General features: G+C 36.4%; 1 protein-coding gene across 1 annotated transcript; it reads right to left on the reverse strand.

The window, feature by feature from the left end:
- Positions 1-1,672: 1,672 nt before the first annotated feature.
- LOC133736571 (dynamin-related protein 3A-like) lies at positions 1,673-11,199 on the reverse strand. Its single transcript, XM_062164112.1, has 20 exons — positions 10,686-11,199; positions 9,769-10,051; positions 9,652-9,680; positions 9,453-9,554; positions 8,893-8,961; positions 8,721-8,780; positions 8,392-8,505; positions 7,965-8,013; positions 7,742-7,851; positions 6,814-6,906; positions 6,555-6,647; positions 6,325-6,462; positions 4,967-5,080; positions 4,775-4,870; positions 4,566-4,608; positions 4,016-4,164; positions 3,767-3,913; positions 2,992-3,044; positions 2,783-2,882; positions 1,673-2,387 (listed from the first exon to the last, which is right to left on the reverse strand). Exons 1-20 carry the CDS (start codon positions 11,061-11,063, stop codon positions 2,115-2,117), a joined length of 2,493 nt encoding a protein of 830 aa, XP_062020096.1. The 5' UTR covers positions 11,064-11,199; the 3' UTR covers positions 1,673-2,114.
- Between the last annotated feature and the right edge of the window lie 2,341 nt (positions 11,200-13,540).

Consider the following 13,540-nt stretch of genomic DNA (forward strand, 5'->3'; position numbering starts at 1 on the left):
AGGTGTTGGCATCACTGGCTCGAAAACCTTCCTCTTCGTTCGAGAATCCAACTTAACATGGATCGCATCTTTCCATTTAGGCCAGATTTCTCTACGTTGGCATTCATTTATCAACAGAGCGTGGTTCAATGTCATCAGACTCAACAAACTCATGCGCAACGAAATCATCAATTATGATGGAGTTTATATCCCACGTCTCATGTACACTAGTGTAATTTTCATAGAGCTCTATATTCTCAGGAATAGGTTCTGACATTGAGGCGTCCCCCAACGATAACCATAATTTGGAAGATTCTCATGAGACGGATTTTGAGTCTTGATGATCATGTCGTCAATAAATTGTTGCCATTATTTGATAGAACTAGGTGGGCTTTGTCCCCGTCTCTGCACCTTATGTGTCTTGTCTGCTCTAGCTAGGCGGCGAGTTCTTTGCTTTGTCAAATGGTCGCAACCTCCAAGTAGCAGGATGAAACTAAGTACTACCGAATTGATTTTCTGGTGGCAACATAGTTGGAAAGCTAATAATAATAGTACATTATGGCTCCACGCGAGCAATATCTTTCTAGTGTGTCACCACAATTATAAAGCAAATGGAGTAGCCAGCATAGCACTATTTTAAAATATATATATTTAATTGAGACTCCTGTTATTATCTCGGAATGTTCTTTTGATATTTATTGTACTTTCTAGTTCTGTGGTTTCATTAATGAACAAGGCTTGAGGGCAGTCGTACTAGCCCTACTTAAAAAATAAATAAATAAATAAGAATGGGAGTGGTGTTTATATAGCCGTTTGGGGCAAGAAGGTCGAAAAAAGAAAAAGGGAAAAAAATTACACTCATCGACACTACACTCTTTATTATAGACTTTGCTAATTATGTAGCTCTAGACTTTGCTAATTATGTAGCTCTAGGAATATGCAGATCAATTTGCGTTGTATATTTGCAGTGTAGAACTTGAATGGATTGAGGCCTCCAGAGTTGTGGGTGTCCTATGACAAACTAGGCTTAAAGTAAAACGAAAAAAAAAACTCCAAATGCTGAGGATTTTGGATCTAAAACTCTCAGAGAAAATGAAAAACATGATTAACAACGCCTTTGGTGCCTAGGGTTGATTAAATTTCTCACGGTGGTGGAGTAATCGTTGCCCAATGACTAATGAGAGATCATTGCCTTCGGGCTCAAGCTACCCACCAACATTAATCCTTGCTTTAGGAGCTCGTACATCTACTGTTATTAACATGCACTACACATTCTAGTAATATATTTTTTAAATCGCGCTTCAAAGATTGTCTCAACAAAAAACCATTTGGAAATCATTTGCTTACTCAACTAAATCAAATTATCAAACAAACGGACAGTCTTCGTAAAAATTAGCATTCCCATGACAGTCTACCTTTTCCCCAATTCAGCAACTTGCATGGTATTCAGGGTTTATCTGCTTTTGTCTATTGTTATAGTGAGTATATGCTTTCATTTACTTTGAAGTTGATCACTATGACAACTTTTCATCTCAAATTTCAAATTTTTCGTATACGTAGAGAATGCTTGTTCATCCCAGCAGTATACGCCTTCCAACTTGTGGAGGGCATCATTCCAGGATGACATTACAATATGACAGAAGAGACCCCAAATTTGAGCACCATATAACCATATTCATTATGCATTGATCACTTGAAAACAGATGCACATCCATCAAATTAACATTTACGGTACACTCAATACTGGTTACATTTGATACATGGCTGCAACCTGCACATTTTCATCACCCCAGGTTGTGGACAATCTCAAATTAAAAGTAAACATATATGCATATCTGAGAATCACCTGATTCTGACAAAAAATTAAGAGGGTAAAGAGAAGGATGGTCCATCTCCTCCTTGATATTATTCTCGGAGCCCCGTAAAAGAAATACTTTAGAACCTATGCTATTTATAAGGACAATGAAAAAAATATGCAGGGGGAAAAGCAATGCCGGATACCCTATTTGCACAAATCACTTGCAAAAAGCTGGGCTGCAGAAGGTGAATTCCTATCCCCTCAGTTGGACAGAGCAATTAAAATGAATATAATGCTTCGACACTATTTGAAAGACTTGGAGCACTACTTTATCGGCTTATAGATCAACAGTTGGATATAAACCAGGCATGTACATGCGCCCACTTCCATTAGAATCTGCATTTGCATAAAACGGTGAGTTGAGCTCTCCAGAGTGAGATGACTTTCTGGGCTTTGGGTTCTTAGGTGAAGAGTAAGAGTCATTCGGACTGCCTGTGGAGTACATCGACGATGTATGCAATCCATGGATCTTTGGCAATCCTGTCGTATCAGCACCCATAGTAAAACCTTTCTCAACTGTTTCTGCTTCCAAAGGCAGCTCATCCAATGTCTAGCACCAAATAAAAAAGAAAAATAAGTACTGTAATTGCAAATAGTGCAAATTGAGAGCCAATGGAAATTCAGTTACCATCCATTCTTATATTCAAGTCCCAATTAACCTAGTGTCAATTTACACATTTGGTGTAACCAAACCAATAAGTTTGATAAGAGTTCTGAATTCAAATGTAAATATCTTGCCAGCTGAACAAGTTTCAGTTCCATTTGTCAAAGGCATGAAACTCGAACATATATGGAACAGGCCTATGTTTATGACATCAATTGTGTGCACAAAAATACATGCGGAGCCACTAATATCACTAAATCTAGGTAAAGTTGTGTAATAACACGAACTTCATCATTTATCTTTAAAAATCCAAAGCCTCAAAAAATTTATGAATACCCTACCCGGAAAGCCTGTTGCAGAACTCGAAGGGTTTCCCGGGTGCGCTTTCTCTTCATTGATACTTCATCAGGTTCCTGCAGCATCTCTTCAAACAAGTTTTCTCTGTTTGCAAGCATAAATAGCAAGCACATCAGCAGTCATGACAGGTAAACCAATAAACAAAAGATCCTGGATGTAAAATTTGCAGATGCCAATCTAGCTATTTTGTCACCTGTAAAGCTTCTTAATGAAGACATTGTGCAGCTCACGCTTAGTATGATTGACCTGAATGCATGTCGATCACAGACAATAGTTATAATACGTAAAAGAGAACATGTATATATGAAATTCTTAGTTCAATTATAACAGCAAGACTTTTTTATTACACAACAGTAAATCAGTACTATATACACAAAACATTACATAAAAGAAAGACTTATAAAAATAAACATACAAAAAAACAACAGCAAATGAGTAGTATATCCATTACTTTCATTTACAAACAAATAGAAGAACATGCAAAGGTAAAAGAAAGACTAATAACAAAAACATACAAAAGAACAACAACAAATAAGTACTATATCCATTACTTTCATATACAAACAAATAGAAGAACATGCAAGGTAGACTTGGAAGGTAATGATGCTCAAAAAAAAAAAAAAAAATTGTTCTCAAGGCTCAAAACGGATCCTGGGTACAACATTGATGAAGTACATTATTTGTAAAAATAATGTATAAAGGAATAAAGAGGAAGCCCTCAGAATTAAGAGATAGCAAGGGAAGGAATGAGTTTCATAACTTAAGCAAGATTTGAACTGCTCCTTAAATATAAATTAATTACACCACTCTTACCTCAAAGCCAATACAATAGTTTTTTTTTTTTTAATATACATATTGAATATACATCAAATCATTCAAATTTGAAATATAGGATATGAAAAGAAAAAGAAACAAGAGGGTGAAATAAACAGAAAATAAACAGGTGCATCCAGGAAAGTCAATATTACCAAGAAGTGCATTATTGCTTTTGGTACAGAATCCTCTATATTCTTCCTAACAATGTCATAGTATGATCTTAACAGAAGTTTTGTGACCGCAATTTCAATTGTCTCCTGCTCTGAGTGGTTTTCTGTGGGCTTCAAGACAGTTGGGGGCTAAACAGAAACATACATATGTTAACAAAATAATATAAGATACTTTCAATAATATTGGATAAAAAAGCACACAACCCAAGTAAATATTGAACAAGAAAATACCTCTCTTAAATGGATCATAGAGATGGCTTGTTCCATGTGGTGGATAGGTTCATTATACGGCTTGTTTATTAAGGTCTCTTTAGCAGGCGTACGGTTATCACTCCCTCCAAAAATAGATGAAATTCCCCAAGTTGATACACTTGGGCCTCCTAATCACATTGCAAGACGTGACAAAATAAAATACATATAAGGTTCAGATGAGTCTGTCAGTTCCTACATGCAATCATGCACTAATACACATGCATGCACCATGCACACATACAGGATGAGTAAGGATATTATGCTCAATCACCTTTGGATCTAGATCCAACAGTGGAAAGAATTATTTTTAAGCTCGAGTTGTTTTCTTTTCCACCATTAAATCTAGATCCAAAGGTGGGTTGAGTGTAATTTCCTTGCTAAGTTACTGAGCAGGTGAATTTCCAGCCACTGACACAGATATGTGTATGTGTGCATATCATATAGATATAGTTGACTCAGAATTCTGTAGTATGAAAATGTTAGTAAAGATTGCAAAAGAATATGATATTTAGTTGGAAAAATAAATTACCAGCAGGTGGAACTTTTTCACTATCTACTACAGGACGAACACCCTGTCAATCATTTAATAAAATAAAATAAAAGAATCATTAGCATGAAAAGGACTAGGTTAATATCAGTAGCAACATTCTACTTTTTGTTCTTTAACCTTTAGTAGTAACTGCAAGATTAAATTACAAGTGCAGGAGTTGCTCTTGCAAAGAGACAACTTTTGCATACCTGGTCAGGCAAAATTCCATTCACTTGTCTGCCAAGAATTGCTCTGGACTTCAAACTTCTTTCAGATGATGGTGCCTTGTCAGAGTCTACACCATCCTAGTTGAAAAAGAAAAAAGATATAAAAAGAATAAAATGAAATCATGTTAAAACGACTACATGATTGCACAATAATTCAGTGGCATGCATATATACCTTTTGCCTGGCAAGAGGCAGAGGAATCCGAGAGGACTTCACCTGTTGCAATGCACTCTCAACAGCCTTACTTCCACCAATAAAATTAGCATGTGAAGTATTTATGTAGTCCATCTGCAGAATGAATAAGATTCAAATATATGAGACAAAAACAGATGTTTTACTATAGTACAAGCAGGGAGTTGATGAGTCATAAAATATATGTATGCAAACAGACTACTGAAATAGTATGCAACAAGGAGCTTGGTTAAATTTCCACTTGCACCCAGACAAAATTATTACAAAAATCAAGTCATAAACACCTATCCTCTGTACATGCTAATCTCTTCGCTTTTTTCTTTTTTGAGGAGCAGTGGCATTAATAAAGCAAGCAAGCTAGACAACACAATAACATAGGGACAAAGCTGGCCCAAAACCACTCCTAACTAACGCCAGAACAGTATGGCATGGGAATTAGGATTATCTTGTGGGGGGAGCAATAAATATTTAATACGAGTTTCAAACTCTGATTACTATGCAAAGAAGTCTAATTCTAATTTTTTGTTCAATTATTTTTCTAATTCAATTCTTTCATGGTAGTGGGCTGAAATTATCTTTTGTCTTTTATCAATACCTTTTGTAATAGTGAGCTAAGTGACATTAATAAAGCAGGCAAGCTAGACGCAACACAAAAACATAGGGACAAAGCTGGCCCAACACCACTCCCAACTAACGCCAGAATAGTATGGCATGGGAATTGGGGTTATCTTGTGGGAGGGAGCAAAAAATATTTAATATGAATTTCAAACTCTGATTACTATGCGAAGAAGTGATTTTTTGTTTACAATTATTTTTCTAATTCAATTCTTTCATGGTAGTGGGCTGAAATTATCTCGTCTCTAACTAATTTTTTATCGATACCTTTTGTGATAGTGAGCTAAGTGGAGAATCCTTGGTAAAAAACTATGTTGGGATCCACTTGGTATGTAAAAAGATGCAAGTACTTGATGGGGCCACTGCCCCTACTGGGCATGCATTGGATTTACCTAAAAAAATAAAAAATAGAAAAAAATAAAAACAAAGATGCAAAATAACACACGACAATAGATGATAATAAATAAAGATAAAAAAAAAACAACCTAGAAAAATAGACAGACAGACAGAGAGAGACTCAGTGGGGTCCATAAAGAGTAACTTCATCAACTCTAATAATGATGGTGAATCACATTTAATGAAAAAAGATGTGAAAGAGAAAGAGCAGTTGGAAAATTGCTCCTGAATCCTGATTCCATGGTTGGTAGAAAGGAATGCAGATTTGTTTTTTATTAATGTTTATTGCATAACACAAAAATAGTGCAGGAGTATCTTCGTCCTCATACCTCCATCTCAATAATATGTCCAATCATTGTCTCAGAGGGTTCAAGGCCTTCTCGTAAGAAGTTCCCTATAACTTCATCCATCCGCTTTCTCAAAACAGGGAATCGCTGCAATTCATTTACGAGGCAGCGATGGCTAATCTGAACAAAGAAAAATTTCATTCAGATGTCATATTAAATTGAAAATATGTGCAGAGTGACAAAACACATAATAAAAGCAACATGTTTCTTACCTTCATCAGCTCATCATATATGAACCTGGCACATTGAAGGCTGGGATCTAACAAACGAGCTATTTGCCTCCTGACCAGATTTTCAAAAGGCACCTATGTACATGAAAGATCAAATGCCAGGTATATTATCAAGAGAGAGAAAACATGACTAACGTCTTGAATGGAAAAAAGAAAAAAGAAATCACATGATTATGTGAGAAAGTTTAGTCCGTCTGTTAAAAGTGAGAGAATAAAACAAAAGAGTACAACTAAGATCTACCTCTGGTACAAATAATGCAGATTTAGGACCCGTCGCATTTTGAATGGCAGTTCTAATGTCATCATCTGTTAGGTCCTCACAGGGATCCACCTCCTGTACAGACCAAACCAACACGTTATATAACGATGCGCAAGGACTATAAAAGCCTACAAATGAATCTCACAAAGAAATAACATAATTAAAGTCGGTAGGGGATCTAGGGGAGAACAGTAATTTAAGCTTTTACATCTAATCATTCACTATTTCTCCACATGAGTTCTCTTGCTACTTTTTTGAGTTGGGTTTAAACACAAGACAGACTTACAAGCAAGATCAACGTCTTGCACTCTAAATTTAAAGAACAGGCAACTTCAACTATATGTAGCCAAGTAAAAAAGGTTGCTATTTTCATCAATAAGAACTTATACAGAACCATGTAAACCATTGATTAAACCTTTAATTTTCTCATGCATATAGGTGCAATGAAACTGCTGGAAAGAGTAGAAAAAAAAAATTAAATAAATAAACGAAGACATCTGCATGAAATTGAATATATCCATGCAGACAGACACACCAATGTGGGGAAAATATGCATTTGTTTTCACACAAAAAAGAAATCCATTTTATTGATGGAGTAAAGAACGGAAAATTGCAGCACTGCAATCTGCAGTTCTCCCAGAAGTCGAATTGGTTAGTAACCTATCACGGCAGAGGGTAAAGTACAGAACTCTTGGTAAATAATTGATAATAGATAATAGTGTACTGTAATCTAACGGCGAAAATGAAGACATAACAAACAATTCGTATCAAGCAACTGCTAATTATATTGGTATAAAAAAGTACACCCTAAACTGTTGCATTATGGATCAAGGAAACAAAAAAATGTCACACAAATAACATTAGGTAAGATCACTCCCAGGAAGACAGCAGTTGTTATCAGTGTTCAAACCTCTAAACTTTTCACAAAGATATTCTGGAAGATATAGTGAATTCGTGCTCCGCCAGACAGCTCAGTTGTTGACATTTCTTCATTTTTACCCTCAACCATTGTAGAAAATGCTGTTTTCAAGAAGAAATCCATGATAACATTACTTAGCTTATGCACATACACAAAGCCACAGAATACAGGTAAAATACATGATAGGAAAAAAAAACTGGTAAGCCCAATTTACCTTCTGAGTACTTTGAAAGAATGTTAAGGAGAAGAGCTCCCTGACCAGCCTATTGGTAACAAAAATTTAGAAATACTCTAGTCAAATATAAAGAAATCATCATATAACAAAAAAGACAATCAGATCTTTAGTAATTGATTATTGTTTGCAAGTGTAAGAAACTTCTAACTATTGTTGAGGCATAATAGGAAAAAGCTACTCACAACAGTTATAGGAGCACATCCCTGTTTACAACTACATGCTAACTCGTCAAAATATAGCAAGCTACAAATGCATGTATTGTATATAGTGTTTTTCAATGGACTTCATTTTAGTCATGTGATCATCGATTGTCCACAAGACAAACTCTAGATACTAAACGCAAATTGTTTGTCCAATAACATTGACCATATAAATCAGGGATAATTTTCACACTAAATAAGCACACCTTTGATTCTGTGATTTCCCCATAACTGGCATGTTCCTTGGCAACAGAAACTAGTGCGGAGCTTATGCGTGATTTTAGCCCCGGGAGTACTGCCTTGATATGTTGCACTAGAATCTGCAAATAAATTAGAAGGATCAACTTCACAGCTATGTGGAGGAGTAGAAACATCATCATAGCAAGGGAATACCAGGTAATCCCAACAATCTAAGCACACCCAAAACGTGTGTGTGTAGTACATGTATAGTAACAGCAGTACTAAATCAGTTCAACTACAAGAGAAATATTTATAAGCATTTACTGTATTAGGATGCAGTTCACAGATATTGTACCTGATTCAACTTCTTTGCCAACTGAGGGATGCCGCAGCGATCAGCTAGACCATTATATACCTATATGACAGCATAGACAAATTTATGATAAATTATTTGTTTAATCCAATGATAAATTATTTGTTTAATCCAAGCTAAGATATGTATACTAATTCAAGGGAAATGCTCATACTGGGCGGCTGCGGAAAAACTTTTCCTCAGCTATAAGTGCATCTTTGATACTCCGGTTCAATATAATATCCTGTTTCAAGGATAAAATTGAGTGGCCTTATCAGAATGTAGAAGACATATATCCTAATATGAGAACCACTATTATAAGGAAATACAGCAAATCAGGTACAACAGTGTTCGCCAAACTAATTACTCTAACATGAACCCATAACGTGAAAGAAGAAAAACAATGTTACAAAGAAAGGCATATATAGTTTTCCATTAGCAGCCTTAAAATATAGACTGCGTATTATTTGGCAAAAAAAAAAAAAATGATAAGGGAAGAAAAGCAGTTTTCCATTAGCAGCTGCTTGACATAATATTTGTAAGAAAAGGTAAGACCAAACAGAAATAAGTACCAGAAATGATTATAGAAGTTACAAAAAGGAGGAGTGCACAAGATAAGGATCAACTTCTAACCAAAAGCATGTTTGTTTCTAGTAAAGAATCACTTAGTTTATCACCATCATCAGACATACAGCAGAGGAAGAAGCACCTTTTATAGAGTTTAAGATGGGTTACCTCTTGACTACGATTCACAACACCTATGTAGCCTAGTCGTAGAGGGATAACTTTTCCGAGCAAAAGATTACGAGCATCAGTACCTCTATCCATAATATCCAGCTGAGATCATTGAAATAAACAAATAACTTATTAGGAAAAAACAAATATTTTGCAAATTAAAACCATCAAAGAAATACAATATTAGAAAAATTTGCACCTTTGTGACTACTCCTATGGTTCGGAGACCTGTCATAAGAAATTCACTAATGTGAGTCACATAAATATAAATTACCAATTCAACCTGGAATAACAGTATCAAAGTTGCAGATTTTACCATCAGGATCAGCATTCCCTGCAATCTGAAGAGCATCTGAATTTGCTAAATCCGAATTTGCTGCTGTGACAGCTAGAATTAAACAACTTGGAATTTTGATGTAAGACATGATCATTGTCCTAATCCGTGCTTCAATATCAGAGGGCTGGTCACCAACGGGAACCTTTGTAATTCCAGGTAGATCTACCAGTGTGATATCAAGAACATTTGGAGAAAATATCTTCAAACGAATCTGCTTGTCTGTGACACCTTTGTTTCCACCTGCTTCCCTCTCAGTCTCAGCCTACATCAATAAGGAATTCATTAACAAGGGAAGAATGGACTCATATACATTGACGCATATATAACTTGTAGCTTAGTTATTATTGGATATTTATACTTCTTTACACTTGTCTGTTATCTACGAGAAAATGTGATTAAAAAAAAAAACAAAAAACAGCAAGAAATGCCAATCCAGTTTCACTGGATTTGGTTTGTCTAGAGAAAAGTGAGTTCAATTTTTACAAAATTTTACGAGGAATTCTGTTTGCAAATCTTTCCCCTAAATGTCCAAGTATAAAGTAGCAGAAGTCACAACGAATGCAGCAGAAGTGACAAAGGGAAGCAAACATCCCAAAACAGAATTGAATACGCAAACAGAATTCAGATACTACATTTAACCATCAAAATCCTTAGGCTATGGTGGCGGCAGTTCTAACACAAGTGAATAATAGTCGTTTAAACTCCTTGGTATATGCTCAGAGAAATCAAGCTCATACTGTTCAAATCCTCCATATATTCAGTTTGCGTTAAGTATTAAAATATGCATCCTTCTCTATACTTCCTCAGAAACCAAATGATTCAAATTCAAATCACATTGCATCAAACTCTGCACTGAGCAAGTAATGAGAAAGATACTCCGGGATTGGAAACAGTACCTGAATTTCCCTTCTAATATCTGAGAAATCGTAGAAGCGCTTTCCAGGCACGTGAAGGAACTCGCCGTACTCCTCGTCGGTGCCATCGGCGTTGCGCTTAGTCTGTAAGAGCTGGAGCACGAGAGGGCGGCGCGTGCAGATTTCAGAGCCACGGGGCAAGAAGTCGCGGCCTACAAGGGCCTCGAGCACACTGGACTTGCCGCTACTCTGGCTGCCGACGACGGCGACCTGAGGGAGCTCGATGGTGGATTGGGAACCGAGCTGCGCGAAGATGTCCTGGAGCTTGTTCACTATGGGGATCACAGAGTTTCCGAGGGGCGAATTGGAGGAGGAAGGAGAAGGCGGTTGCGGTGGTGCCACTGAGGGCTCGTCAGCCATGGCTGGGTGGATCTTACAGGCAACCGGACGGTGAAGCCCTAGGGTTTTGGAAAATTTCTTGGAGAGAGAAAGGGAAGAGTTTTATTTGATTTTCTTGAGACTGGAGACTTCGTGTTTTAGCTGTATTTGAATTAGAATTTTAGAGAGTTGCTTTTTGAGAATTTGAGGTAACGAGAAGAGGAGGATTTTTCTTTTCCTTTTTTTTTTTCTTTTTCTTTTGGTCTGAGAGGAGGATTTTCATTTTCTTTTTTTCTTTTTTTTCCTTTATTTTTTATCAAAACAGGATTTTTCTTGAATTTCTACTATTTATTTATTTTTTATTTTATCTTTAGTTTTTTAGAGAGTTCAGTCCTCCCTTCATTGGTTAACCACACTCCCCATACTTCTAGTTGAGATTGGTTTTAAAATTGGCATAAAAAACTTCCACATTTTGCTCCATTTCTCTTTGCATTTTTTTTTTTAAGAGTAAAGAGTTCATATCAATTGTATGACCCTGACAGCTTCCTTTCATAAAGGCTAGAGCAAACCCTAGGGTTTGAGCAGAGAGTGGCGGCGGATTTCTTCTGAGGATTCGCCGATGGTCTAGAAGCGGCGAGACTCCTCAGCGTGGGGCGTGGAATCGCAGAGTACCAGAAATGTAGTGATGAAGACGTTGCTTGCGTCTTTGGTCGTGTTCTTGTTCTGCATCGGCAGGTGTGGAGCAGATCTGAGTTGGTGTTCGTATCCGATCTTAGGTTTCCGTTGCTGCACTTAGTCCAACAGAATGGGTTCGATGGGTTTTGATGCTCTCGTATGCTGTGGCGGTGGGGTAGGCCACCAGAAGTCTGCACGGCGAGGTTGACGATGAAGGTTGAGACGTCCGTCCTGGGGAGATTTTTTTGCCTTGGTTGTCGACTTTTGGATATGAGGTTGTTGGTTACGACGCGAGGTAGGAGGCCTGCACTCCTGGGCACCATGATTCAGGGAGGCAGGATGGAGAAGGTGCAGCCATGGTCGACGTCGGAGGTGATGGTGGCGGTAACTCATGTCTGGGTGCCCAGCATTTGGGTGTCCAAATTAGAAAACTGGGCAGTATGGCTAGGCTGCCTTTGGGCCTATAGTGGACTCTATTTGGGCTTGAGTTCTACAAGGATTTGGGACCCAGGAGGTGTTTTGGATATATGTTTGATCAATTGTGTTATCCATATTATTTCAGGTGTACCGTGTTTATCTGCAGATAGGTTGCTCATCTCCACATTCTATAAGAATTCTCAGTATAATATTACTGTGAGTACCACAATTGCGTGCCTGGTGAACAGTGATACTTGTGCTGGGACGAATATAGTTTTGATTGGTCTATCATCAATCTCTTGCATACCCGGATCGCAAATTCTGATGGTTTTGTCTCCAAATCTCAAGGTCATGGCAATGGTCTCATTGTTGGTAATTATCTTGAGAAGGCTGGGAATTTACCTTCAATTGTTTGCTAGTTTCTCTATAAGTGATTCAGAGCAGTATTGTATTGTACATGAACAACCTATTGGTGTAGTACATCTTTTGGTTTGTTCTAGCTTAGCTCTAGCTTCAAGTCATTTATGGCTTGTGTCTACTCCCAAGTTTTTTCGGGATGTCATTCTAAACTATTGTAATCGTTAAAGTTTCAATGAATTCACTTTTCAAAAAAAAAAAAATGTATGACCCTGACTCATAGATAAGAATATTGCAAAAGAATTGACTACTCTGTTCAGACAATGATAGTGCACTATGCTAACAAAAAACACCTCGCCTTGTAGACACTATTTTTGGATTGATTTTAGCAGACTAAAAGGAGCTTTAAAAATTATTTTAAATAAAAAATTAGCAAAATAAAACAAGATTTATCTTTAGTGAGTTTTAGAAGCACTTGACGGGACTATTTAGGATTATATTTAGTCAACTATAATCCTAAACAAATGTATATCGAGGAAGAAGTGCATCTAAAGAGAGAAAATCAACAATAGTCACTGAGATATAACCCGTTCGACACTTAACTCACTGAATTTTCAAAATATCACTTAACTCACTTACTTTAATATCTGTTTTTCATATAACTCACTCCCGCCTAACGACATTTATTGTGTGATTAAAAAGTTTGTACAGAGAGGGTTATTTTCGTCATATTACATATACATATTTGAAAAAAAAAATATTAAAATAAAAAAAAATGAGTTTTTTGAAGAAAGTTATTAAATTTCTTTTTCAAAATTTTTATAGTTTTATGATAACTTCTAATAAAAAAGGAATTGTAAAAAAAAAAAGTTAGATTTTAATTTTAAAACAAAAAAAAACTATCATTTGTTTAAGGAAAAGGAAATTTGGGAGAATACTGAGATGTTTTCATTAATAATAGGTCCTCTTTATATAGAGGATTACGTGTACAATATCTTAGAATACAAGGTATTCTAATCAAATACGGATTAGGAGACCTACAGTTGTGCTTTAAAATGATTACTTGCAAG

Source organism: Rosa rugosa, chromosome 3 (genome assembly GCF_958449725.1).
Source record: "Rosa rugosa chromosome 3, drRosRugo1.1, whole genome shotgun sequence".
Lineage (NCBI taxonomy): Eukaryota > Viridiplantae > Streptophyta > Magnoliopsida > Rosales > Rosaceae > Rosa > Rosa rugosa.

Excerpts from the sequence above, each read along its gene's own strand:
- LOC133736571 (XM_062164112.1), bottom strand. The coding sequence starts at position 11,063 with ATGGCTGACGAGCCCTCAGTGGCACCACCGCAACCGCCTTCTCCTTCC. Across the intron at positions 6,463-6,554 it reads TATATGATGAGCTGATGAAG|ATTAGCCATCGCTGCCTCGT; the intron begins GTAAGAAACATG and ends TTCTTTGTTCAG. Across the intron at positions 3,045-3,766 it reads AAGCAATAATGCACTTCTTG|GTCAATCATACTAAGCGTGA; the intron begins GTAATATTGACT and ends ACATGCATTCAG.